This window comes from Bubalus bubalis, chromosome 22, assembly GCF_019923935.1.
Source record: "Bubalus bubalis isolate 160015118507 breed Murrah chromosome 22, NDDB_SH_1, whole genome shotgun sequence".
NCBI lineage: Eukaryota > Metazoa > Chordata > Mammalia > Artiodactyla > Bovidae > Bubalus > Bubalus bubalis.
The window spans coordinates 54,244,055-54,271,043 of NC_059178.1; the positions used below are offsets into that span (position 1 = coordinate 54,244,055).

The window sequence follows — 26,989 nt, forward strand, 5'->3', positions numbered from 1 at the left end:
AAGAGGTATTATTTAAATCCTATTCAAGTAATTACAGGTAAAATGATTCATCAGATGATTTCAATTTGATTTTATAAAAGACTTGCTTCCTGCTGCTGATGTTGCCTGCTTCTCTCTCTCTAATCCGCTTTTCTTCATTCAGCCTTTCTTCTCAGGCTGTATCAAATGCTCCTCTTTTCTCAGTGCATTGAGAGCATCACTACTGTGGTGCTTTCTTTAATGATTTGAAATTAGTCTTTGCATGCTGGTCTGCCCCACTGGACTGCATGTTCCGTCAAGCCAGGATCCGTTCATTATTGCATTGGCCAGTGCCTAGTACAGTGGCTTATAGTCAGTGTTCTGTGAATATTTATTGAGCTGATTTGCATTTAAGGATCTATGCTGTCAGAGAATTATTGAGCACTTAATATGGATAAGACTTCCCTGATGGCTCAGATGGTAATGAATCTACCTGCAGTGCAAGAGACCTGCGTTTGATCCCTGGGTTGGAAAGATCCCCTGGAGAAGGGAATGGCAACCCACTCCAGTATTCTTACCTGGAGAATTCCATGGACAGAGGAGCCTGGAGGGCTACAGTCCATGGGGTCTCAAAGAGTCAGACATGACTGAGCAACTAACACTAGTACGAGTAAGATATACTGATAAAGAGTTGGATTATTCCTTTATGTCTTGTTGTTCAGTCACTAAGTTGTATCCAACTCTTTGTGACCCTGTGAACTGCAGCTTGCCAGGCTTCCCTGATAGTGAAGGCTTCCCTGCACTAACTCCTGGAGTTTGCTCAAACTCATATCCATTGTGTCCTTTACATCTAGAAGGCTGTTAATTTTATACAAATATGCAGGCTTCTATTCCTGTTCTGATTTTATGCTTTTGAATAAGAATAATTTATGACTGCTATCTGGCAAATACATTTCAGAGACATCATCAGTGGTTGCCAGGCCAAGATGCAATGAAATCTCTTTTGCAGAGGGAATTTTCTTTGCTTCTGTATGATTTTTTTATAACAGTACATCTTAAAATTGCATTTATAGTATAGTCCATGGTGTCTAAGATGTATCAGAGATAGAGCTTCTAGTAAAAATAAGCTTCTTAGAAGCTTTTTGTGTTGTTATTTTTTATAAAGGAATGATTGAAGGATTTTTCATAAGGACTTGTATCAAAGCAGAGATTTTAAAATAAACCTGCTATGTTCAATTTGATTTTACTATTGTGACATATGACAGATACTGTGAGGTTACAGGGCTGTCATTAGTTTTTTGAAAACTAGTTAAGTACGCTCTTTTTCCAGGTGTCTTGTTGGTTGGAAAAATACATTTTGACAGTAGAAATGTTATTTTGATGTATGAGAACCTACATAGAAGATACATATGCAAAGAGTGAGGAGACAGATAAGCAAATCCTATAACATTGACATTACAGCAGAGACCACCGTGGACCTGCTGTCTCATTGTTAGTGTCATTTCTTTCATGCAGGCTACACATTGCCTTTTATTTTCCCCCAAAGGAATAGTTAAACTAGGCACCTTAGAAGGTTTCTCTTCTACTTCATCACCCCTTATACTCCTACTGTCTTAATTACTGAATATTAGCTCTTCAGTTACTCTTGTTCCCTTTCTGATTGTCTTCCTGGGAATTCCTTTCCTCCATTCCCTTCTATTATTTTTTACATATTTAAATTTTTTATTTTGTATCAGAGTAAATGGCAACCCACTCCAGTATTCTTGCCTGGAGAATCCCAGGGACAGAGGAGCCTGGTGGGCTGCTGTCTATGGGGTCGCACAGAGTCGGACACAACTGAAGCGACTTAGCAGCAGCAGCAGCACAGTTGATTCACAATGTTTTATTAGTTTTAGGTGTATAGCAAAGTGATTCAGTTACACATGTACCTGTTCTATTCTTTTTCCAGTTGTTTTCCCATTTAAGTTGTTATGTAATATTGAGTAGAGGTCCCTGTGCTATATGGTAGGTCCTTGTTGGTTATCCACTGTAAATGTAGTAGTGTGTATCTGTCCATCTTAAACTCCCAATCTATCCCAGTTCCCACTCTTTCCCTTTATCTCTATGTATACTTTTAATTGAGATACAACTGACATAGGTGGGAGAAACATCAGCAGATATGCAGATGATACCACTCTAATGACAGGAAGTGAAGACAAACTAAAGAGCCCTTTGATGAGGGCGAAGGAGGAGAGTAAAAGAGCTGGCTTAAAACTAATATTAAAAAAGGTAAGATCATGGCATCCAGCCCCATTTCATCATGGCAAATAGGTGGGGAAAGGTGGAAGCAATGACATATTTCCTCTTCTTGGGATCCAAAATCACTGCATACAGTGACTGCAACCATGAAATCAGATGATTGCTTCTTGGCAGGAAAGCTATGACAAACCTAGACAGTGTGTTGAAAAGCCAAGACATTATTCTGCCGACAGAGATCTGTATAATCAAGGCTCTAGTCTTCCCAGTGGTCACGTATGGTTGTAAGAGCTGGACCGTAAAGAAGGCAGAGCACCAAAGAATCAATGCCTTCTAACTCTGGTGCTGGAGAAGACTCCTGAAAGCCCCTTGGACAGCAAGGAGATCAAACCAGTCAATCATAAGGGAAATCAATCCTGAATACTTGTTGGAAGGACTGATGCTGAAGCTGAAGCTCCAGTATTTTGGTCATCTGACGCGAACAGCTGACTCACTGGAAAAGTCCCTGATGCTGGGAAAGATTGAGGGCAGAAGGAGAAGGAGGGGTCAGAGGATGAGATGGCTGAATGGCATCACTGAGGCAATGGACATAAACTTGGGCTAACCCTGGGAGATGGTGAGGGACCGGGAAGCCTGGCATGCTTCAGGGCGACCGAACAACACCAATGGTCAACATATGAGATTGTATTAGTTTAACAATGATTTTGATATATGTATATATTTTGCAAAGAACTATCAAAACTAGTTAGCATACACCACTGCACATAGTTACAATTTTTTTCCTATGTTGAGAACTTTTAAGATCTACTCTCTTAGCAACTTTCAAATGTACAATACAGTGTCTCCATTTCCCTTTAAATGTCCAGCTTCCCCTTCTTCTTTTTCCCCCTTCCCCTTTCTCTCCCCTCCCCCACGCAACATGTTGTCTTTGGTCCTCCAAGACTGGTAGACAGTTTGTTTGAGCCTCAGTTGCTTCATCAGTAAAATGGAAATAATAGCGGTCATTACCACACAATATTGATGTGAGGGTTGAGTGAGAAAGTGCTTAACATAACAAATTTGGGTACTGAATGTCAATTATTGTTAGAAGTAAAGCCAAACTAAGAGACCTCCATGCCTCAGGCATTTCCTCATCAACCTACTCTGCACCCCACTGCCAGAGTCAGCCATTCTAAAATGCAAATGTTACTGTGGAGCCTCCATTGGCTGCCCATATAAATTTTCTTTCAGCAGTCAAAATGTGTCTATGGAGCTTTAAACCCTTGATGACCGCACTTTAATATTCCTTACCAGGGAGGTAAGGAATATTAGTGGCACATAATTCATGAATTGAGAAGTATCTCTCCCACCCTCATCTTGGTAGACCTAGACCCTACCCATCAGTTCTGTCGTGGAACCAATTTTTAAAGTTCTTTTTCGTGGTTCTAGTGTTTCTTCATGGAGATCCAAGAACATGTGGCAGAGTATTTTTCATTTTCTTTCTTTCTCGTGCAAAAGACATATGTGTATGAAAAAGCAAGGCATTTCTCCACACATAAACATAACCTGGAGATATTTTCAATCAGAATGTAGAAAGCTGTCTTACCCCATTTTGTAAATGTACTATAGTGTATTTGGCAAGTTCTTATCAACAGGTATTGTGGTTACTCTGCTATTACCAGCAACCCTGCAGTATATCATTTATCCACATAACATTGTTATGAATGCAAATGAATTGATGGTATAAAATTTAGAATGAGAGAATGCTGGTCAAAGTCATGGATGCAAATTTGATACTTTTTTTTTCAAATTTAAAATGTTTGTTATCCTTTCTGCGTTTGAGGTGCCACCTTTATCGTCACTATTACTGAAAGTCGAGATTGCTGCTGCTGCATGATTGATGTGATGTCCAATATGTTGAATAAAGAGAAAAAGTCAGGTTAAACCACAAAATTCAAATAACACTAAACCAAGAAAAGAGCATCCAAATCTAATTATGTAGCTCTAAACAGAAAGCCAGTACATTTTTTAAACAGCAGCTAAAATTAAATTAGGGCACATGAGAGACACAAAAATGTAAAGTAGGAAAAAAAAGTGTAAAGTAGATAAGAAACACTGTGTACATTGCAAAGAAATTAATTTTCTTTTCTGAGTAAAACCTCTCACTTACATTTCATTTCAAAATAAGCTTTATACATTTGCAATCAGTAACCCTTTAAGCTATTTCTTCACTGGATTTTCAAACTCCTGAAGCTTTCATGTCTTTTTCATGCTATGAGGAAATAAGCGTCTGTTCAGCTACTGAGCGTGGATTAACGCCTAAGGCTTCAAGGAACTCGGACTTTCAAAACCATTTAGTTTAGATCTTGATACTTTCTTTGTTCTTGATCTTTTTTTTAAAAAAAATCACTTATTTCTGGACAAAATTTCATTTTAAAATGAAAGGATACAAAGGTTGTTCAAATGGGTATTTTCCAAACATTTATTTATAACTAAGCACTTGGATTGAAGAGTTCTTCGTGGGTATACTGACAAACAAGCCCCGTGTTGCCTGTAGGTTTCATAGGCTTTAGAAGGAAAGTCAATTTCAGATTCTTCTTCTTTTCACTCTTCTTTTATTAGCTTTTTTTTTTTTTTGTCTCTCTCATCACTTGAGTTTTTAGACATGAAATGTTGTAGCTGTGCTGAAGTTTTCAGTTTATCAGAATAAATGGGTACTTCTTCCTCACTGGCTGGTTTCCAGCCCTTGAGAGCAAGGACTGTCAACAGCTAAATAGTATATCAACAAGCTCTGTCATATAATTGGATGTGTTAGGTTTTATAATGTTTCATACATAACATTTTATACTATCTTGCACAATGTGAAATATAAAAACAGTAATTAATGTTGTTAATAAAGGTATACAGATATAGTCGATATATAAAAGTTTTTGATTGGAAGGATGTACATTAAGATATGTCATGCGTGCGTGTGAGCTAAGTCGCTTCAGTCAAGTCCGTCTCTTTATGACTGTAGCCCACCAGGCTCCTCTGCCCATGGGATTCTCCAGGCAAGAATACTGGAGTGGGTTGCCGTTTCCTCCTCCAGGGAATCTTCCCGACTCAGGGATCGAACCCACATCTCTTAACGTGGTAACCTGCATTGGCAGGCAGGTTCTTTACCACTAGCGCCACCTGGGAAGCCCAGGATATGTCATATGCGGTACACATATGAAAATGAGAATTTAATGGTTAGTAACTACTGACCCTACAAGTTCTGGAATTTCTTAAAGATCATTACAGAACTTCTCTTACAACTGACATTTTCATAATTCTTTAAGTTCATTACTAAATCTGACAGCTATTTATGGCGGACTGAAATGAAACTGGTAAGGGACGCACACTGACTGATGCCTTCGACCATGGCCAGGCACCATAGGAACCGTTCATGTGAGTTATTTTACGACAGGAGGTCCTGGTAAGCAACACAGAACTCTGAGTCAGTCAGTTCAGTCGCTCAGTCGAGTCTGACTCTTTGCGACCCCATGAATCGCAGCACGCCAGGCCTCCCTGTCCATCACCAACTCCCTGAGTTCACTCAGACTCACGTCCATCGAGTCAGTGATGCCATCCAGCCATCTCATCCTCTGTCGTCCCCTTCTCCTCCTGCCCCCAATCCCTCCCAGCATCAGAGTCTTTTCCAATGAGTCAGAACTCTGAAGCCACCCCCAACTGGGAGAATTTGGGAAAGGTCAAAAGGTGACGCCACACATCCTGTCAGCTCCCAGAATCCTCCTCGCTGGCGTCCACCTTGGCTGAGAGATGCAGGCGCCACCAGGAAGGCCCCTGAGTCAGTGTCCAGCCAGAGATGACCCGGAAACTAATCCCATCGCCATAAAACCCGAGACCGTGAGCCCCGTGGCGGAGCAGTCCTCTTGGGCTCCGTTACCCTCTGGTTCTCTGCTCCTCCGGCGCCCCTTCCCAGTGAAGTCTCTTGCTTTGTCAGCATGTATGTCTCCTCGGAAAATTCATTCCCAAATGTTAGACAAGAGCCCCTTTCAGGCCCTGAAAGGGGTCTGCTTTCTACAATGAAATGAGTACCTTCAGATATAATCAAATTTGTTACCAGAAAACTCATGTCTTATCAGTTGAAACCTTCCTATACATTCCTCATTTGAAACCAAAGTCTGAACTTCACCATTACTTTTAAAAAACAGTGGATTACAAGAGGCATGGAATAATTCTATTCTGGGTTTAAACGTTTTATTCAAGACAGTTCAACAGGTATGTAGACTTAAGTCAGGTTGATACACCAGTTTGAAACAAGTAATGGAAACGTGTTTGCTGATTCAACATTTTAAGTATATCGCACTTCATAGTTTTAAAGAGGCAGTAAGTGTTCAAAAAAGGACTGGGTGTCGAATCAACATTGAATAAGTCTGCAAATTTATGTCCAGAAACTGAAGTTTTCTGTTTTCACAAGGAGGATATAGTTTAATGGTGAGAAGTTATTCTTAGGAAGTGTGGAAAGCATCCATTCTGCAGAAGACTGCAGTTTTTAACTTTGTTCAGAACAGTTTTGGTAGCACAGTTGTTAAATCGTTTAAACAGCATATCTAAAACTAAACTCATTTCTAGGTTTTGTGACAGTTGCATAAATGCCATCAGTCACTTAGCTATCTAGGTATAAAAGCTTAGATATAGTCTTTAATTCTTCACTTGTATTAAATTTATTATGAAGTTCAAATTTTTCCTGTAATGTTTTGCATCTTGGATTTCATCTCCTCTCTCTCTGCTGCCCTCAGCAGTGGTTGAGTTCTCATCTCCTCTGGTGTGAAAGTACTGATTATCTAAAGAAATTATTCTATTGTCATTTGATCCCTTGGTCAAAAAGATCCCCTGGAGTAGGAAATGACATCCTGCTCTAGTATTCTTGCCTGAAAATTCCGTGGATAAAGTAGCCCGGTGGGCTACAGTCCCTGGGATCACAAAGAGTCGGACACAACTGAGCTACTGAGGGCACCATTATATGAAGCCTGCTACTGATCTAATATTTAAAAAATATTAGTCCCATTATATCACTCCCTTAATAAACTGTTGACTCTGTTTTCTGCTGCATGAAATGAAAACTCTCTTTGGCTTTTAAGGTCTTCTGCCATTTGTATTTGTATCTTTTGTTTCTTTCCTAAGGGTGTGTGTGTGTGTGTGTGTGTGTGTTTTCCTCAATTCAGCCCATTCTTACTACATCACAGGAGCCTCTCATTTTTGTATTTTCCCCGCAGATTTTGAGATGGTGCAGGTAAAGGGGAAAATTAATGACAGCACCAAGATCTGAAACTTATGTGACTAAAAATATGGTTAACATGTGGAGGAAATATAATAAAAAAAACCGAAAGGAGAAGTAAACTGAAGAGGAAATCTTTTGAGCTGTGATTTGCATGTTTGACTTGTACTTCCTTAGCCCCATAGTAGCTGAGTCCATAAAACAGAAGCATACAGGTTGTACCTGGGAATAGAGTTTTCACTTAAAGTAGCATTATGTCTCTACAGCTGTTGAAAAGAAAACACCGTCAATTTCCAAAAACTAAGTTGATAGAGCCAAAGAGTTATTCTGATTTTAGATAAACTAAAAGCCAGAAGACATGGTTCTTTCCTGGAGATTTTGAGCAAAGTGCAAGGGTGTTTTGTTCTGTATGATGCCTGAAAGTGGGGAGCAAGAAGAGAGGGTTAATAATTGTAGACATCCTTTCCAGTGCTGTAATGGTTTCTAAAAATTGCTGCCTGCTTGGGTTAGTGCGTCCCAGGTCTGCTCTACAACTGGTTTTCATTCTCATGATGATGATGACAATTTCACACTCTCCACCTAAAACGTGGTGCTGCTGTGAAGCCTTTCATTTCTGACTGTGACTCTCAACCATGTGTGTATTCTCTCCCAGCATTTCATGGATGGCCTGGTAGACAAATGCAGTAGAGAGAACTATGTATATTCGGGCGGAAAACAAAAAACAGTTGGCCTCCACAAAAATTGGCAGTGGTGAGACTTGGGGGAATCATCGTTTGCCTTTTGTGAATTTCCAACCGTTCTTCTGGATTATTAAGATAAAGAGAAAGCAAGACAATAGAAACAGAAAAGATGAACACTTATTTTGGACTTTCCAACCATGAAATGAGAAAAAATGAGATATACATATTTCACTGTTAACAGATAGCAATATTTATATTTTGCATCTAACAATGGTGAATGGTGCAAAGTTTTGAGTAAACAAAATTGGTGAGAGCTGTCTCCTTTAAAGTTAAACTTAAATTATGCTCCAAGGAGAAAGGAAAGAAGTTTTTAATTTCGTTGTCCTGTGGGTTTATATTTAAATAGGTGAGTGTTTACATAGAGATTGCTGCATATTTATATATATTATTTATATACATATGTAAACTGAGATTTTAAAAGGCACATAGATGCAAGGGCAAATGCATTTATATATAAACATAAATGATAGCCGTATACACTGCTTCCTCTCATCCTTAATGACCTCTGCTTTTTACAGTCAAATATTATATAATCTAAAACAAATGGCCAGTAGAAGTATTTTTGAAACACTAAAATATTAATGAAAACAATCTTTGAATTAGTGATATGAATTCTTATATTTTATGAGATATTAGCTTTTTGCTAAATTAAGTTAGAGATAAAAATGAATGTATTTAGACTTGTGGATATTTAAGAAAATGTATTTATATCTCCCCATCCCCAAAAATATACTCTGCTTTTTTACACTGTGTGCTGCTTAAAAGTGTTAGTTGCTCAGTCTTGTCTGACTATTTGGGACCCCATGTACTGTAGTCCGCCAGGCTCCTCTGTCCGTGGAATTCTTCAGGCAAGAATACTGGAGTAGGTTGCTGTTCCATTCTCCAGGGAATCTTCCTGACTGGGGGATCAAACCTAGGTCTCCTGCATTGCAGGCAAATTCTTTACTGTCTGAGCCACCAGGGTTCCCCTTATAACACCTTTAAAGTTACCTTTGGCTCACCTCTTTTCATTGCTTTTGTATTCTTAAGTATTTCTAATCAGTTCACAGGTGGAGAAAAACCCTTTGGGTTTACATTTATCAGACAGCCACTGCATTTGTTTCAGGGAACTCAGTAGGCTGTGAACTATATCCAGAGTTGCAAGTGTATACAAAGGAGGACTCACAGTGGCTCTACTTGATTCTAGTAGCCTGTTCTCTGGACATCCAGAAGCCACGGGACTGTAGACACTGCAGACTGACAGCCGCAGGTCTTACAGTTTAGAGATGACATGTGCCTTGAAAAATCTAGGCATTTAAAAGAAATCAACCTGAAATGCCTAAGATTTCTGACCCTGTACCTCTCTTTTTTAAATTTCATTCTGTTTGTGACTTTTGTTTAATTTATAATCCTTAATTTGCTTAGACTTCAGTTTAAGAGCATCTACTATAACTTAGAGAAAGAGTTGATGAATCTGAATTCTTAAAGCCGAGATCTTTCCTGACCTGGCTCTCCCATATTTTTCTTATTTCCTACAATCCTTACTGTGGTTCACTGCCCTTCACACTGGCTCTTTGCAGTTCTTGGAATAATGGTTCAGGCAGACTCCCTCATTAGGGTGTTTGCTCTTGCAGTTTTGTCTTACTGAAGCACTTTTCCCCAAATGTCTGCATCACCCTTTCTCTCACTTATTCTACTGCTGAAATGTGGGCTCATGGGTGAGCCTTCCCTCGCCACCCCTCCATAGCACTTAGCACGACTGAAAAATACTATTTACAAATGCACTTATTTATCTACCATCATCTGGCTACCCAGTTGAATGGATGTTCCAAGAGGCAGAAACTGTTTCCATAAGGGCGGAAAGTTTTGTGCTTTTGGTTGCTGTTACTGTTTTAATCTGTATTTTTTTTTTTTTTACTACTATATCCAGGGAACAAAGAGTTCTCAAGTATTTTTTTGAATGAATGAATGGTTGAGACTGATTCTAATATTGGTATATATTTGACAGCAATTAAATATAAGTCAGTATTGGAAGTTCATATCCCTACTGAAAAGATAGCAGAAGCTAAACTCATCTGTGAATTAAGCTTAATCCTGTGTATTAACTGTTTTTGCAAAAACACAGTGTGTCTTTCATAGTACCATATACGTTTTGTGAGAGGACGAAGACCCAGGACTAAGTAACTGAATTTACTCATAGCATGAGCCTGCAGTAACTATGCCTGAATGGGCTTTACTTATTTGATTGTTTATTTGTTGTCTTGATATATTCATCTTATATGCAGTTATAAGTAAACAATTGAATCCTATAACCCAAGTAATCATGTATATAGTATCTTGCTTTCAGAAGGGAAAACAAATATAAGATGCTCTGGATATGCCACTGTCTTCTGTATTCTCTGAAATCCCCAGAAATGAAATTTCTATCACTCCACTTAGGGCAGTGGACCCTCACATTTGACAACTTGTATAATGAAAAATTCTCCCAAGTGTTTTAACCAAAATCCTACCTGAAGTGTGGGAGTTCATTAGGTCACCATCTTGTGATGGAACAGGCCCATTATATCCAATTTTTAGTCAAGTTAAATCTTAGGAATGGATTCTGGGTAAATAACATCATTATGGCTAGGAACTCCAGCCAAGAAATCAAACCGCCTACATCACAGTGCGTCTTAAATGGAAAAAGGATGCCCTTTGTGTAAAATCACTTTGGAGAGGAGACTGCATGAAAGAAAGAGATTGCTATGAGCTAAGAGGTTTTTCATCAGGTGGCAGGGAATCCAGGGGGTATTTGACTATGGCAAGCTGGCTGGCTGGCTAATGTGGTAGAAAACTGAGGTGTGGAGCAGTTTCGCATCCTGGGGATTCCTGCACTCCTAGCAGCAACATGGAATTTTCTAGAAGGAAAACCTGAAGGGTATCCAGGAGCCTGTTTGGTGAGACCACTGACATGTTTAGGAGACAGCTCTGAATGAGAAGGTGATATGGGTTAATTCACCAGGAGAGAATGAAGCAGCATCTTGAACAGCAATGGCAGGCATGTCTTCCGAGAAGGGAAAGGCCTCGTGAGAAGGTGAATCTTCCTGCAGGCAATTAGTCCTGTCGATAACCAGCCAAATGGTCCCTGCATGTTCGCATGCCCTTGAAAAGCCAAGCAGTTTCTGTCCGCCCACACGCTGCTAATGAAGGGCACTGATGTATGTCCTGTCTCATGGAACAAAAATAAAAATACCTATTTAATTGGTGTGGATCTCTTTCATGAACTCAAAAAATAAGCAAAATAAGACCTATTCCTTTATTTTTTCTTCTCAGAGTAGTGATTTCCTGGAGGTCTAAGTGTTAGTTGCTCAGTCGTGTCTGACTCTGTGACCCCATGGACTGTAGGCTGCCAGGCTCCTCTGTCTATGGAATTCTCCAGGCAAGAATACTAGAGTGGGCTGCTATTTCCTTCTCCAGGGGATTTTGCCGACCCCAGGGATGGAACCTGGGTCTCCTGCATTTCAGGCAGATTCTTTATCACTGTGCCACAAGAGCTTACAGCCCTCCTGGACTAAAGCAGTCATTTTTGCTGCTCATCTCTAGAATTTTGCCAACATAATCATATCAGGCATCAGCTATAGGGCCTAAAGCAGAGCATAGCACACTTTGAAATCCTGCTTGGTAAAGAGGAACAGAGAGGTGATTTCCTCATGCTCCCATGAATTGCATGTTTCTGGTCTGGAGGTGGCTTTCAGAGTGCTGACGCATGCTGAATTTGACTTCACATTGACACAGAATGGCACTTACAAATTCTCTGCACCAAGTCCCTTTTTATTATCCGACTCCCATCACAAAGCAAAATGTTTTGGAAAAAACATGACAATAAAAGCCAAAAATGAAACCCCCTGCATTTATTAGCATTTATTAAATAATTTAAAAATCAAATAAACATCAAAATATAACTAGTCCACAGTCATTATAATTCGTACTATTTTTCCCAGTAAATTATTTTATTTTAATCACTTTATTGTGAGATTTTCATTAGACTTTTGAAATTTCAAAAATAATTTTATTGAGATAAACAGAAATTGAGGAACTTTTTGTGAAATTCCTGACCAATAGTCTTCCATACTGTCAGGGTCATAAAAAGTAAAAAAGCTGAGAAACTATCAAAGATCAGAGGAGACTAAGGAGACAAGGGAGGAGACAGGAAGTCCAGGTGGCACAGTGGTAAAGAACCCGCCTGCCAATGCGGGAGACACAAGAGACACAGGTTCGATCCCTGGGTCAGGAAGATCCCCTGGAGTAGGCTACCCAGTCCAGTATTCTTGCCTGGAGAATCCCACGGACAGAGGAGCCTGGAGGGTCCATGGGTTTGCAAAGAGCCAGCCACGGTTGAGCACTGTCTGCACACAAAGAGACTGGACACTGAATGCAGCATGGTCACCTGGCTGGTGTCCAGTCGCCAAGTCATGTCTGACTCTTTTGAGACTTCATGGACAGGCTCCACTGTCCATGGGATTTCCCAGGCAAGAATACTGGAGTGGTTGCCATTTCCTTCTCCAGAGATCTTCCCGACTCAGGGATCAAACCTGTGTATTCTGCATTGGCAAGAAGATTCTTCACCTTTGAGCCACCAGGGAAACTCTGGACTGGACCCAAAGTGGAATAGGACATTGGTGGAAAAAAACTGATTTCTGAAGAGAATCCATATTTTTGATAATAGCATTTTACCAATGTTTATTTCTCAGTTTTAGAAAAATGTATCATGTTTATTGAGGATGTTAATATTAGGAGAAGTTGGGTGAAATATTTTACATTTTTGCTAGTGTTTTATAAATCTAGAAGTATCCCAAAGCAAGGAAATAATAACTTGAGGGCCTTTGCTTGGTAAACAGTCTATTACATCAGGTCTTTAGCAATCAGTTTTATCTATATGTGGTTGCCTGTTAATGTAATAGCAAAGAGATAAGATACTATCAAAAATACCAAATCTATTTTCCCTTAATATCCGTTATCAGATTTGTTCTATAGCAATATCGAGTGCCTAAATGGAAATACTTATGCCTCCTGACAATGTTTATTTCTCTCTTTAGCAGAAAATACTGTTGTCCCATAGCTGGGACACTGCAGTCCGTGTATTTGTGTATTTCCATGAACATTACAAGACTTCATTTGAACATCACCTTGGTTCCTGAACCTCATTCCATAGTTCATCAGGCACTCTATCTATCAGATCTAGGCCCTTAAATCTATTTCTCACTTCCACTGTATAATCATAAGGGATTTGATTTAGGTCATACCTGAATGGTCTAGTGGTTTTCCCTACTTTCTTCAATTTCAGTCTGAATTTGGCAATAAGGAGTTCATGATCTGAGCAACAGTCAGCTCCTGGTCTGGTTTTTGCTGACTGTATAGAGCTTCTCCATCTTTCGCTGCAAAGAATATAATCAATCTGATTTTGGTGTTGACCATCTGGTGATGTCCATGTGTAGAGTCTTCTCTTGTGTTGTTGGAAGAGGGTGTTTGTTATGACCAGTGCATTTTCTTGGCAAAACTCGATTAGTCTTTGCCCTGCTTCATTCCGTATTCCAAGGCCAAATTTGCCTGTTACTCCAGGTGTTTCTTGACTTCCTACTTTTGCATTCCAGTCCCCTATAATATAAAGGACATCTTTTTTGGGTGTTAGTTCTAAAAGGTCTTGTAGGTCTTCATAGAAACATTCAACTTCAGTTTCTTCAGTGTTACTGGTTGGGGCATAGACTTGGATTACTGTGATATTGAATGGTTTGCCTTGGAAACGAACAGAGATCATTCTGTCGTTTCTGAGATTGCATCCAAGTACTGCATTTCAGACTCTTTTGTTGACCATGATGGCTACTCCATTTCTTCTAAAGGATTCCTGCCCACAGTAGTAGATATAATGGTCATCTGAGTTAAATTCACCCATTCCAGTCCATTTCAGTTCGCTGATTCCTAGAATGTCGACATTCACTCTTGCCATCTCTTGTTTGACCACTTCCAATTTGCCTTGATTCATGGACCTGACATTCCAGGTTCCTATGCAATATTGCTCTTTACAGCATTGGCCCTTGCTTCTATCACCAGTCACATCCATACCTGGGTATTGTTTTTGCTTTGGCGCCATCCCTTCATTCTTTCTGGAGTTATTTCTCCACTGATCTCCCGTAGCATATTGGACACCTACTGACCTGGGGAGTTTTTCTTTCAGTATCCTATCATTTTGCCTTTTCATACTGTTCATGGGGTTCTCAAGGCAAGAATACAGAAGTGGTTTGCCATTCTCTTCTCCAGTGGACCACATTCTGTCAGATCTCTCCACCATGACCCTCCCATCTTAGGTTGCCCCACGGGCGTGGCTTAGTTTCATTGAGTTAGACAAGGCTGTGGTCCTAGTGTGATTAGATTGACTAGTTTTCTGTGAGTATGGTTTCAGTGTGCCTGCCCTCTGATGCCCTCTTGCAACACCTACCATCTTACTTGGGTTTCTCGTACCTTGGGCGGGGGGGGTGTCTTCACAGCTGCTCCAGCAAAGCACAGCCACTGCTCCTTACCTTGGACGAGCAGTATCTCCTCCCTGCCACCCTTCCTGACCTTCAACATGGGATAGCTTCTCTAGGCCCTCCTGTGCCCATGCAGCCATGGCTCCTTGGGCATGGGGTTGGTCCTCCCAGCTGCGCATGAGAAACGCTGGACTGGAAGAAGTACAAGCTGGAATCAAGATTGCTGGGAGAAATATCAATAACCTCAGATATGCAGATGACACCACCCTTATGGCAGAAAGTGAAGAGGAACTCAAAAGCCTCTTGATGAAAGTGAAAGTGGAGAGTGAAAAAGTTGGCTTAAAGCTCAACATTCAGAAAACGAAGATCATGGCATCTGGTCCCATCACTTCATGGGAAATAGATGGGGAAACAGTGGAAACAGTGTCAGACTTTATTTTTTTGGGCTCCAAAATCACTGCAGATGGTGACTGCAGCCATGAAATTAAAAGACGCTTACTCCTTGAAAGGAAAGTTATGACCAACCTAGATAGCATATTCAAAAGCAGAGACATTACTTTGCCAACAAGGGTCCGTCTAGTCAAGGCTATGGTTTTTCCTGTGGTCATGTATGGATGTGAGAGTTGGACTGTGAAGAAGGCTGAGTGCTGAAGAATTGATGCTTTTGAACTGTGGTGTCGGAGAAGACTCTTGAGAGTCTCTTGGACTGCAAGGAAATCCAACCAGTCCATTCTGAAGGAGATCAGCCCTGGGATTTCTTTGGAAGGAATGATACTAAAGCTGAAACTCCAGTACTTTGGCCACCTCATGAAAAGAGTTGACTCATTGGAAAAGACCCTGATGCTGGGAGGAATTGGGGGCAGGAGGAGAAGGGGACAACAGAGGATGAGATGGCTGGATGGCATCACTGACTCAATGGACGTGAGTCTGAGTGAACTCTGGGAATTGGTGATGGACAGGGAGGCCTGGCATGCTGCGATTCATGGGGTCGCAAAGAGTCGGACACGACTGAGCTTCTGAACTGAACTGAACTGAACTGATGGTTCCTGAGCAATAAAGTGCATAGGGTACAGGGAAAATAATTCTTCTGTAGGAAAGAACAGAAACTGTATTACCAGAGTTTTGCGTCTCAATTCCATTCAAACAAGATCTTTCTACCTCAACTAGAATTCCCAATCCACTAAAAATAATCAAGAGATAAATACTGATAATCTATATATGTCCCACTTTGCAAATGATGTTTATTTACATACCTCCAGTCTCTCAAATTTCTACTCAGATTCATGTAACTGTTTTTCACTTTCACAATACTACTATGACTGCTACTCTGCCAATAAAACAAAATCTGGAGAAGTATCTGTCTTAGTCATTGTGGGCTGCCATAATGCAATACCGAAGACTGAGTGACATAAACAACAAACATTTATTTTTTTCATAGTTCTGGGGGCTAGAAGTCCAAGATCAAGGGCCAGTGTGGTCAGGTTCTAGGGAGAGCCCTCTTCCTGGCTTGCCCACAGCCACCATCTCACCACATGCCCACGTGACCTCTTTGGAAGGGCATGGAGAGAGAGCATGCCCTCTGATGTCTTGTCTTGATGGTGATGGTCTAGTTGCTCAGTCATGTCCTACTCTTTGCAACTCCATGGACTATAGCCCACCAGACTCCTCTGTCCATGGGATTTTCCAGGCAAGAATACTGGACTGGGTTGCCATTTCCTTATCCAGGGAATCTTCCAGGTCCAGGTATCCAACCTGAGTCTCCTGCCCTGCAGGTGGTATCCTGCAGGCAGATTCTTTACATAAGGACATAAACCATAAAGACACTAATCCCATACTGAGGGCCCCACCCTCAAGATCTCATCTAATCCTAATTACCTCCCTAGGGGCCCCACCTCCAAACCATCACAATGGGCTGAGGAATCCAAACAAACCATATGCTGATATCATGTTATTATCAACATTTATATTACATCTTTTAATGTTTTACTTTGGGATGGAGATTAATAAGGGGTCCGCAAATAAATAACTAGAACTTTGCGTGTGAAGCACAAGCATGTAGAAAGAACAGCTGGAGCTCTGAAAGCCTAACTCCTTGTTTCCAGTGAGGGTTTAGGAGACTTGTGATGGGAGGAGACACATCTCCACCAGGTGGAGAAGAGTTGCGGTCAGATGTGCTGGAAGTCCGGGGCTGCCCTTCACTTGCTTTGCAGAGCCACCAGGAAGGAGCTGGAAAAGTTGGCAAGAATAAAGTGAAATTGTGTATTTGAATTGTTATTCTATTTATTCTGCTTTTATGATGAAAGGATCTTCATGTGACTGTTCTGAGTGCCTTTGAACAGGGTAAAGCCTGTTTTCTAGTGAAAAACAAACAATGCACACTCCAGAGGAATTACAGTATCTGGCCTGTATGAGTTCCCAGGTGGCGCTAGTGGTGAAGAACCTGCTTGCCAATACAGGAGACCTAAGAGATGCAGGTTCAATCCCTGGGTCGGGAAGATCCCCTGGAGAAGGGCATGGCAACCCACCCCAGTATTCTTGCCTGGAAAATCCCATGGACAGAGGAGCCTGGAGAGCCACAGTCCATAGGGTTGCAAAGAGTCAAACGCAACTGAAGCTACTTAACCTGCGCATGCATAGCCACTTTGCAGTTTAAATAAAGAAATAGAAAAGAAATAGAGTGATCTGATTTTCCGGCAATGGAGAATATTAACTCCTGCAAAAATATGCATTTCTATAAAACTTTGAAATAGGAAATTTGTATTTCTGGACCTCTTCAGTGATTGAAAAGGAGACTCTTTTAATTACTTTGCCTTAAACATGCCTGTGGAGGGAGGGTGATAAGGTAGGCATGAGTTGATAGTCCAAGAATCAGTCCTATAAGTCAGGAGGAAGTCCAGAGAGAAGGGCCTGTGTTTGTGTAATACATAGCCCTATTTTTTTGTTTAACTAAAGCTGAAGAGATGTTTGTTCAGACAGATGTATGTTCAAATCCTGATACTTTTTAATTATCTTTATCCTAAAGTACTGGCAACCTCATATAGTGAATATGAGGATTGCTGCTGCTGCTGCTAAGTTGCTTCAGTCGTGTCTGACTCTGTGCGACCCCATGGACTGCAGCCTACCAGGCTTCTCCGTCCATGAGATTCTCCAGGCAAGAACACTGGAGTGGGTTGCCATTTCCTTCTCCAATGCATGAAAGTAGAAAGTAAAAGTGAAGTCACTCAGTCGTGTCTGACTCTTAGCGACCCCATGGACTGCAGCCTACCAGGCTCCTCCATCCATGGGATTTTCCGGGCAACAGTACTGGAGTGGGGTGCCATTGCCTTCTCCTGAATATAAGGATTAAATGTGTCTAAATTTTTTAATTTATTTAAAATTTATTTTAAAATGCTTATTCCACCAATAAGAATTTAATAAATACTAGTTGCTATGAAAGTATAAAAGGATGAAACAGATGTATCCATTATAACAAACATTTCTCTTTCATTTTCAAAGTAATATATGAGCATTTAGGTTTTTTAAAAATTAATAGTACAAGATATGTTAATTTTTAAGTGTGATGTCTCCCCAAAGATAGGAAATTGAGCATTATGAAAGTACTTAAGTTAGTAAATTGTTACTTTATTATCATGGAAAACAGAATTGTGTGTCACTAGAATGGCAATAATTTTATATGGTGTTGATACCCAGATGATTTAATTAGACTGAAGAGGATTGGAACCAGTGCACTGAAAATCTCACAACAAAAAATTTTTTCACATACAATTTTATATTTAATATTCTTTTAAAGTTTTGCTGATACTTGAAAGAATAACATGCCTATGATCCCAATTTTTTCTCTCTGTAAAATAAGTGCATTTAAAACAATTGATTCCCACTGGCTTAGCTGAATAGATAAACCTCTAATGCTGCTAAATGCATGTAAAAAGAGAGAGAATAAGATTCCTTTATTTCCTTTCAGATTTTCAGACGATGCTGGTTGGTTTTCAAGAAGGCATCTAGTAAAGGACCCAGAAGGCTAGAAAAATTTCCCGATGAGAAGGCAGCATATTTCAGGAACTTTCATAAGGTAAGTTACGGTCTCTGGAATCTCTGGGGAATAACTGGACCCTTGGCAACAACTGTGGAGACATTTCTTTTGATAGATAAAATCTGCAGAGGCCATAATGCATGGCTAGGATAAAATGTCCCTGTGCTGATAAAATGCAAAAGTTATTTTTCTCCTTTATTTTAATCATCTACTGTAAATGCCAGTGTTACCTCTGCAAAATGAAAGTCTCATTTTTATTGCTACTTTGCAAAATGAGATGCCTCATAACTCAACCAGATCATTTCCCAAGGTGCTGAGTAGGCAGTTTCCCTCTGTTCAGGTTAATTGTGCATTTGTTACTTTGATTTTAACTGTGGGCAATGTTTAGGAGATAAAACTTTTGAGGCTGGTGTGAGCAGTGTTAATGACACTGTTAATGTACAAAGCACTTGCTGTTCATAGCTTAACCAGAAAGCGATCGTTGTACATGCTGATATGCAGAGATGTGGCATAAATCCTATGAGTCAAATATCAATTTCCTAAAAATATGTGAGTATGAGTTGAAAGTTAAAAATATGTAAGAAATCACCGTAGAATGATGCTGAATGTACTGCTGAAAGTTATCTCTGGTGATAATGTCAAAACGAGTTAGGTATTTGATAGTAAGTTGGAGGATTCATGATCAGAATGCAGAACTGTGGAGCAGCATTGCTTTTTGACCGAATGCCCGCATAAGTTCAGGAAAGACTTTAATTCCTTCATGGCGGCAACATAGAATAAGTTACCCTGAATAATGTAATGAGTCTGTGGAATTTTTTTATGTGATATATAGTTCTAATTTCTTCTTTTATTAAAGAATAGAGTGTGTTCCAGGGATGTGGAGGATGGCAGGGCTAAATAAGCATAGCACCAAGGATTTTTTGTGAAGGACAGGGAAGCCCTGGCTTGCTACAGTCCTTAGGGTCGCAAAAGTTGGGCACAGCTTAGCAACTGAACAACAAAGGTTTTTAGGAGAGTGAAACTACCCTTTATTATAACGGTGAATGTATGCCATTATACATTTATCCAAAGCCATAAAATATACAACACCAAGAGTGAACCTTGCTCTAAAATATGAACTTGCAGTGATTATGTTGTATTAAAGTAGATTCATTCATGAGTTATAACAAATGTGCCATCTGGTGAGGATGTTGCTAATGGGAGAGGCTGTCTGTGTGTGTGTACTCAGTCATATCCGACTCTTGCGACCTTGTGGACTGTAGCCCTCCAGGCTCCTTTGTCCATGGTCCTCTCCAGACAAGAATGCTGGAGTGGGTTGCCATGCACTCCTCCATGGGATCTTCCTGACCCAGGGATTGAACCCGCATCTCTTGTGTCTCCTGCATTGACAGATGGATTTTTTACCACTGCATCACCTGGGAAGCCCACGAGTATATGGGGGCAGGCAGTAAAAGGGAAATCTCTGTAATTTCCGCTCAGTATTGCAGTGAACATAAAACTGCTCTAAAAAGTAAAATCTATTAAAAATAGGTTATTCAGCAATCATGTGCTAACCAATTATATTACACAAATAGCTAGCAGTCATTTGTATTAGACTTGAACCTATATTACAAGGCTTAAAATGTGAACTTCTTTAACTCTCTATGAGCTGTTCTATATATTAATACACATTTACTACTGGAGAATCCAAGTTTAAGTTCCTGCCAAAACACTTATAAGCTCATGGGAGTTTGGTTTTCTCTTGAGTACATAGATTTTAAAATCGTTATATTACATGTCTATTTTTAGGAGGAAAAGATACTTGTAGCCTGAAGTCATGTTGATATTTTGTATGATGATAAAAATCCTGGCAGTAGTTTTAAACCTGACTTAATAAAGAAACTGCCAGGTATGTCTGTGACATTTAGTTTTTGAGTAAAATTTTGAAAGACTGAGCATAGTATATGTTCTTTGGATTCTGGTTAGAATACTTGCCTGCTGGTCATTGATGTATCCTGGCTACCCACTCTCTAGCCAGTGCATCTAGAATCCTCATACTCAGCCATCTTTTACTTGACAAATGGCAATATTCCAGTATTGTAATCACTTATTAGGGTTAATAGTTTAGAGTGAGATGAGGTATCTGATTTATACCTTGCACTGGGCTCTTCACTGGGGATACTGAGATACACGTACCCTGAAAGAGTTTGTATTCCAGTAAAAAGCACACATATGCAGATAAGTTTAATTCAATATGAGTAAGTCTTAATAAATTGAAAAGAGTTGAAGTCATAAAGAGTGTGTTCTCTGACCATAAATAATTTAAATTAGAAGTTGGTGTTATCAAGTAATCTCTAATTATTTGGGAATTAACATATTCCAAGGGGTAATAATCAAAAAGGAAATGCAGTAGTCACAGAGGCTATTAGCAAATATTCTAAACTCAAAAATCATAAAATACAAGTATCAACATGTGTGGAATATAGAACTACATGAGTAATTACAGGGAAATGTATATCTGTAAGTTCCTACATTACAAATAAACAATAAATGGAGGAGAAAATATCAATGAAATAGAAACCAAAGTAATAATAAGGAAATTTTATAGCTGCTTCCTTAAAAAAGAAGGAAATTCCATAGCTGCTTCTTAAAAAAAAAAAAAGAAAGAAAGAAATTTACTTGATAAACTGTTAACCAAATTTATCAAGAAAAAAACATTAAAAAAAATCAAAGACTGGGATGAGTAGAGGGGTTATCCAAATTCTACAAATATTAAAAGGATAATAAAAGTATATTGTGAGCAAATGTGATTTAAAATTTTTGACAAATTAAATGAAATAGACAAACTCCTCGAAAGACACAAACCACCTAGGCTTATTCAGTAGTTCAAGATCTAATAAAAACTTTTAACTTATAGTTCAATAATATTCCTACCAAAAAAACTTGATCTCCCTATCATTTCACTTGTTAATACTATAACATATTTAAAGTGAAAAAATAATCCACATAAATTCTTAAGGAAAATATAAAGAGGAAACCCTTTCGAACTCAGTTTATCAGACTGATAAAACCAAAACTGAAAACCAAAACTAGATAAAGATGTCATATGGTTAATTTAGCAAATATTGGCCATTATTCATCTAGACTAGATATGATGGTAATTTCAATGAATTTGATAGTATTGAAGTTGGAGGTTAAAGGACAAATTTTGGGTATAGTTTGTGAAAACAGACTGGAAGTACTTATGGATTAAATGTAGTGTGTAAAAGAAGGGTTAGACTCATGTACTTGAGCAACAGAGATGAGGAATGGTACATTTTATGACGATGAGGAAGACAGAAGAGCAGCCTTTGAGTACAAATCAGATTTCACTTAGCATGTGTTAAATTTGAAATGTTTATTAGGCATTCAAACTAAAATGTCAAGTAGTCAATTAGATAAACAGATAAGGGCTTGGGTGGGAGAAATGTCACTGTTAAAGTTATTCATTTGACTGTCATTGGCATGTTGATAGTACTTTACTCTGGAGCACTGGATAAAATGTCATTAAGAGAAAATGAAGGAAAAGGAGATAATTAACTTTCCAACACTTAAAGGATTAGCAGAGGTGGAGGGTCCAGGAGAGAAAGCTGAGAACAGCAGGCAGTAAGCGCAGAAGAATAACTTGAAGGGTAGACCATTGGAAACTAAGAGAAGACGGCTAAAAACATTTGAACATACACTTTAAAAAAATTCTGAACGAATGGTCATCTGTGTCTAGTTGTAGAGATTGAGAAAGGTGACAGAAGAGGGACTGTTGGATTTTTAACATGGTCTTCAATGGCTTTGCCAAGAATTTTTTCAATGAAATATGGGGACTAATTTCACTTGGAGTAGCTTACATGAGATTGAGGGGGAAGAAACAGACAGCGACCCAGGCAATTATTTTCAAGATGTTTTGCGGTAAAATTGAGCCTGTGTATAACAGATGTTTTTAAAATATGAAACGTATTTAATATCCTTGTATGCCAGTGGGAATGATCTAGTAGACCAAGGATGTGATGATTAGACGTTTCCTTTGTATAATGATAGGGTTTGGTCTTTAACAGGACTGGAGAGCTTTCATTTTAACAAAAAAAGAAGAAGAAAATGACTATAGACATGAATGGGTTAAATAAAAATTAATGTTAGAAAATTATCACTAATGCTTTTAAAACATACACAATTTATGTATGTGAGCTTTCTCCAGTCTGTGAAAATTGAGTCACGAAAGATCCTGTGGAGCACAGTGAGAATAGGAATGGTTCATCTTCTAATAAATAACTAAACAGATATCACGGGCTGTAGCTTGGAGCTTCCTAAAGCACATTAATAACTAGATTCAGTGTATGTGACAGCTAAAATTTACTTTTCTGGTGGCTGTGTTATGAAGATTAAAGTTTTCTATTATTACAACTTATCCTTCACAGCATTCGAGAGCCTAATTCTGTTTCCTAGTGATTTAAATTTCCTTTCAGAAATTTTATCTTATTTTTTCTTTGGTGATTGCAAAGTAATACCATGAAGTTAGGCCAGTTTTGATATGGAAGAACAATTTCGTCATGATTCATCAGTAATAAGAAATCTTAAAGGGTGTATTCAGGAAAATATATAAATGGTCTCTTCTCTTATTTTAATACTATTTTAGCAAGTTTTGCCTAATGCTTGACTGGCTATCTTATTATAGGCTTAGAGTAAAAAAAAAAAAATCACAAGCTTTCCACTTTGTATATGTTAAATTTGAAATGTCTCTTAGGCATCCAAACCAAAATATTTGTGTCAACCTCACTACTTCTCTTCTTCTTCCTATAGTCTTAACTAGCTCCATGACACTGATTTTTACTTCTTTTTTTTTCCCTAATATACAGCTAGCATTATTTAAAGTCTCATTTATCATCTCTTCTATTATTCAATACTGCCATTCTTTATCACTCACACACGATAAAGTTGTACCTACCCATCAAAATTATATCACCTTTAGGCAACTCTGATGTTGCTCAAGTTAAAGTAAAAAGTTTCCATGTAAATAGTTGCTTTCACTGGATGAGATAAGGAATGTACAGATGCAACTTGCCTATAAAAGTAATTTCCATTCTGCTACGAAAGAAAAGAGGCTTGCCCTGAATATTGGGAAGTGACAATCAAACCCAATTCAGTATAACAAATAAAGTGCTATTTTAATAAGATATGTAAAATATTTTGGCCACCTGATACAAGGAGCTGACTCATTGGAAAAGACCCTGATGTTGGGAAAGATTGAAGGCAATAGAAGCGGGCAGCAGAAAATGAGATGGTCAGATAGCATCACTGACTCAATGGGCATGAATTTGAGCAAACTCTGGGGGACAGTGAAAGACAGGGCAGCCTGGCATGCTACAGTCCTTGGTGTCACAGAGAGGCCGACACGACTTAGTGCCTGAGCAGCAACAGCAAGACACATTGTTCTGTGAGACGACAATGTCCAGTGACAAAATAGACACTGCAGTTCAGAAGATGAAGATAAGATGCTCTTCTTCTTTTCCCAGGAGGGAGAGTTGCCCTCCTTCTCTATGAGTGCTGAGCCATAAATAAGATACTACCTGTGAACTCCTTGAGGCTAGAGCAGTCAGAAAATGTTGAGTTGTTATCATTATTGTCTTAAGTTTTTACAATCTGAGAAAGTAAGGTTACAAATAGCTAACTATAATGAAATACGATGAAATGCGGTAATAAAAGTACAAGGGAACGGTTGTCTACCTCTGGAGAACAGGACTTTCCAAGGCGCTTCTTTAAATCGCTCTGTTTTTGACAAAGCAAAATAATGGAGAAGAATGCGTTATATGGGGGAGAAAAGGTGAATAAACATACTGAAAAGTCACACTGTGTGGTAAACTGAAGAAAGTCTGAGGAATCTATCTAGTGTTGGCAAAGCTTGAGAGGAGGATGGATGGTAAGCTCGAAGGACGTGGATGGGGTCAGTGAAGGGTCATAAACGCCTTCCATGTGACTTTAACCTTTGTCCTTTAAGCTACATAGCAGTTGTGAAGGGTTTTAGATGGTTTTTCATATCATCAAATATGTATTTAGAAAAAAACAAGTTTGTGTGACATCACGTCAAATGGATAGGCTCATAGAAGATACACAGAGAAACAATGTAATTAAATGCTGGAATATTGTCATTTCCCCCAAAGAGACAACAGGCTCCTGAATGGAGAAAAGTGAAGTGAATGGAGAGGAGATAGATTTTGGTGATATTTTCCAGGTACAGTCAAGGAGAATTAGGAAGACTTACTGGAGACGTGGATGGACCTAGTGTCTGTCATACAGGATGAAGTAAGTCAGAAAGAGAAACAAATATTGTATATTAGTGCATATCTGTGCAATCTAGAAAATGGTACAGATGAACTTGTTTCCAGGGCAGGAATAGAGATGCAAATGTAGACAACGGGCATGTAAATCGGAGGGTAGGGAGGGTGGGATGAACTGGGAGAGTGGCACTGACATGCATGCACCGCCACGTGTGAAACAGAGTGGGGACCTGCCGCACAGCACAGGGAGCTCTGCGCCGTGCTTGGGGTGACCCAGGGGGCAGGGCTGGGGAGCAGAGAGGGGTCCACGAGGGACGGGCACACGTCTACATATACCTGATTTACATCGTTGCATAGGAGGAACTAACAGGACGCTGTAAAGCACCTGCAATAAGAAAAAAGACTTAGTGACTGATCGGATATCGGGGAAATGGAAGAGAGAGGAATGAGACTTGATGCCTTTCAGGAACTGGGTGAGAGATGGGTGGTCATGCTGTTCACAGAGACAGAGTGAAGAAAAGGTCATTGTTCACATGTTAGATTTTGAGGTATTTATATATGGTATATACACACGTATCTACTATTAAACAGTTGAAAGTGCAGCCAGATTATAGTGAAACTACCCAGGAGATCAATTGAACAGAATTCTTATGAAGATGAGTGTATATTAACATCTGTAAAAGCCTTGAAGTGAAGTGAAAGTGAAAGTCGCTCAGTTGTGTCTGACTCTTTGTGACCCCATGGACTATACAGACCATGGGATTCTCCAGAATACTGGAGTGGGTAGCTGCTCCCTTCTCCGGGGGATCTTCCCAACCCAGGGATCAAACAGGTCTCCCGCATTGCAGGAGGATTCTTTACCAGCTGAGTCACAAGGGAAGCCCAAGAATACTGAGGTGGGTAGCCAATCCCTTCTCCAGCTGATCTTCCTGACTCAGGAATTGAACTGGGGTCTTCTGCATTGTAGGCAGATTCTTTACCAACTAAGCTACCAGGGAAGCCCCTTATCAGTATAAAATAAAACCATTTTCTCTAAAGACACTGACCTTAGTTCCAACCTTAGGGTGACATCAAGATATTTCACAGATATTTCAATTATAAATTTATCTAGAGTTACAAACCAAAAGTGGAAACTTGGACTGGAAAAAAAAAACAAAAAACAGCTAATTCAAGGAATGTTAGAATATTATGAAAAGTCCCATTTAAATGAGAAACTGCTAGTAAAATAAACATGAAAATCCTAACCAGTATTATTTATAAAATGTATAGTCACTACCAAGACTCTTTAAATATACTACTAGCTGAAAAATGTAATAATTCTAAAGAGATAATTCTAAAGTCTTCTGGAATTTTAATGCTGGGGAAGACTCTTGAGAGGCCCTTGGACAGCAAGGAGATGAAACCAGTCCATCCTAACTCTGAATGTTCATTGGAAGAACTGATGCTGAAGCTGAAGCTCCAGTACTTCGCCCATGAGATAATAAGAACCAACTCACTGGAAAAGACCCTGATGCTGGGAAAGATTGAAGACCAAAGGGGAGACAAAAGATTGGAGACAACCCAGAGGATGAGATGGTTAGATTGCATGGCCGACTCAAGGAACATGGATTTGAGCAAACTCTGGGAGACAGTGGAGGACAGAAGAACCTGGTGCGCTACAGTCCATGGGGTCGCAAAGAGTCGGGCACAGCGTAGAGACTGAACAACAGCAATAGCCTCCGATAGTCAGGTCAACGAAGAAAGGTCTCTGTGTGAAAAAATGTGGCATATTTTAAAATCTTTGTTTTCCCTCAAGCATTGATGGTCAGTCCAATTATCAGATCACCAGAACTGGGGGGAAAAAAAGACTTCATTTTCAAGATGGCCTAAAGATATAGACCTTTATGGATTTCCCAAATTATTCAGCTTATTAATGTTTAAATACTAAAGCTGAAACTCCAGTACTTTGGCCACCTCATGCAAAGAGTTGACTCATTGGAAAAGACCCTGATGCTGGGAGCGATTGAAGGCAGGAGAAG

At 39.4% G+C, this 26,989-nt stretch overlaps 1 protein-coding gene across 1 annotated transcript in view; it reads left to right on the forward strand.

Annotated features, from left to right (window-relative positions):
• The window catches only part of DOK6 (docking protein 6), a 420,496-nt gene that overhangs the window by 129,462 nt on the left and 264,045 nt on the right, over positions 1-26,989 (forward strand). The window contains exon 2 of the mRNA XM_025273172.3: positions 18,619-18,726. Within this exon, the coding sequence (XP_025128957.1) occupies positions 18,619-18,726 (108 nt within the window). The remainder of the gene's footprint in view (positions 1-18,618; positions 18,727-26,989) is intronic.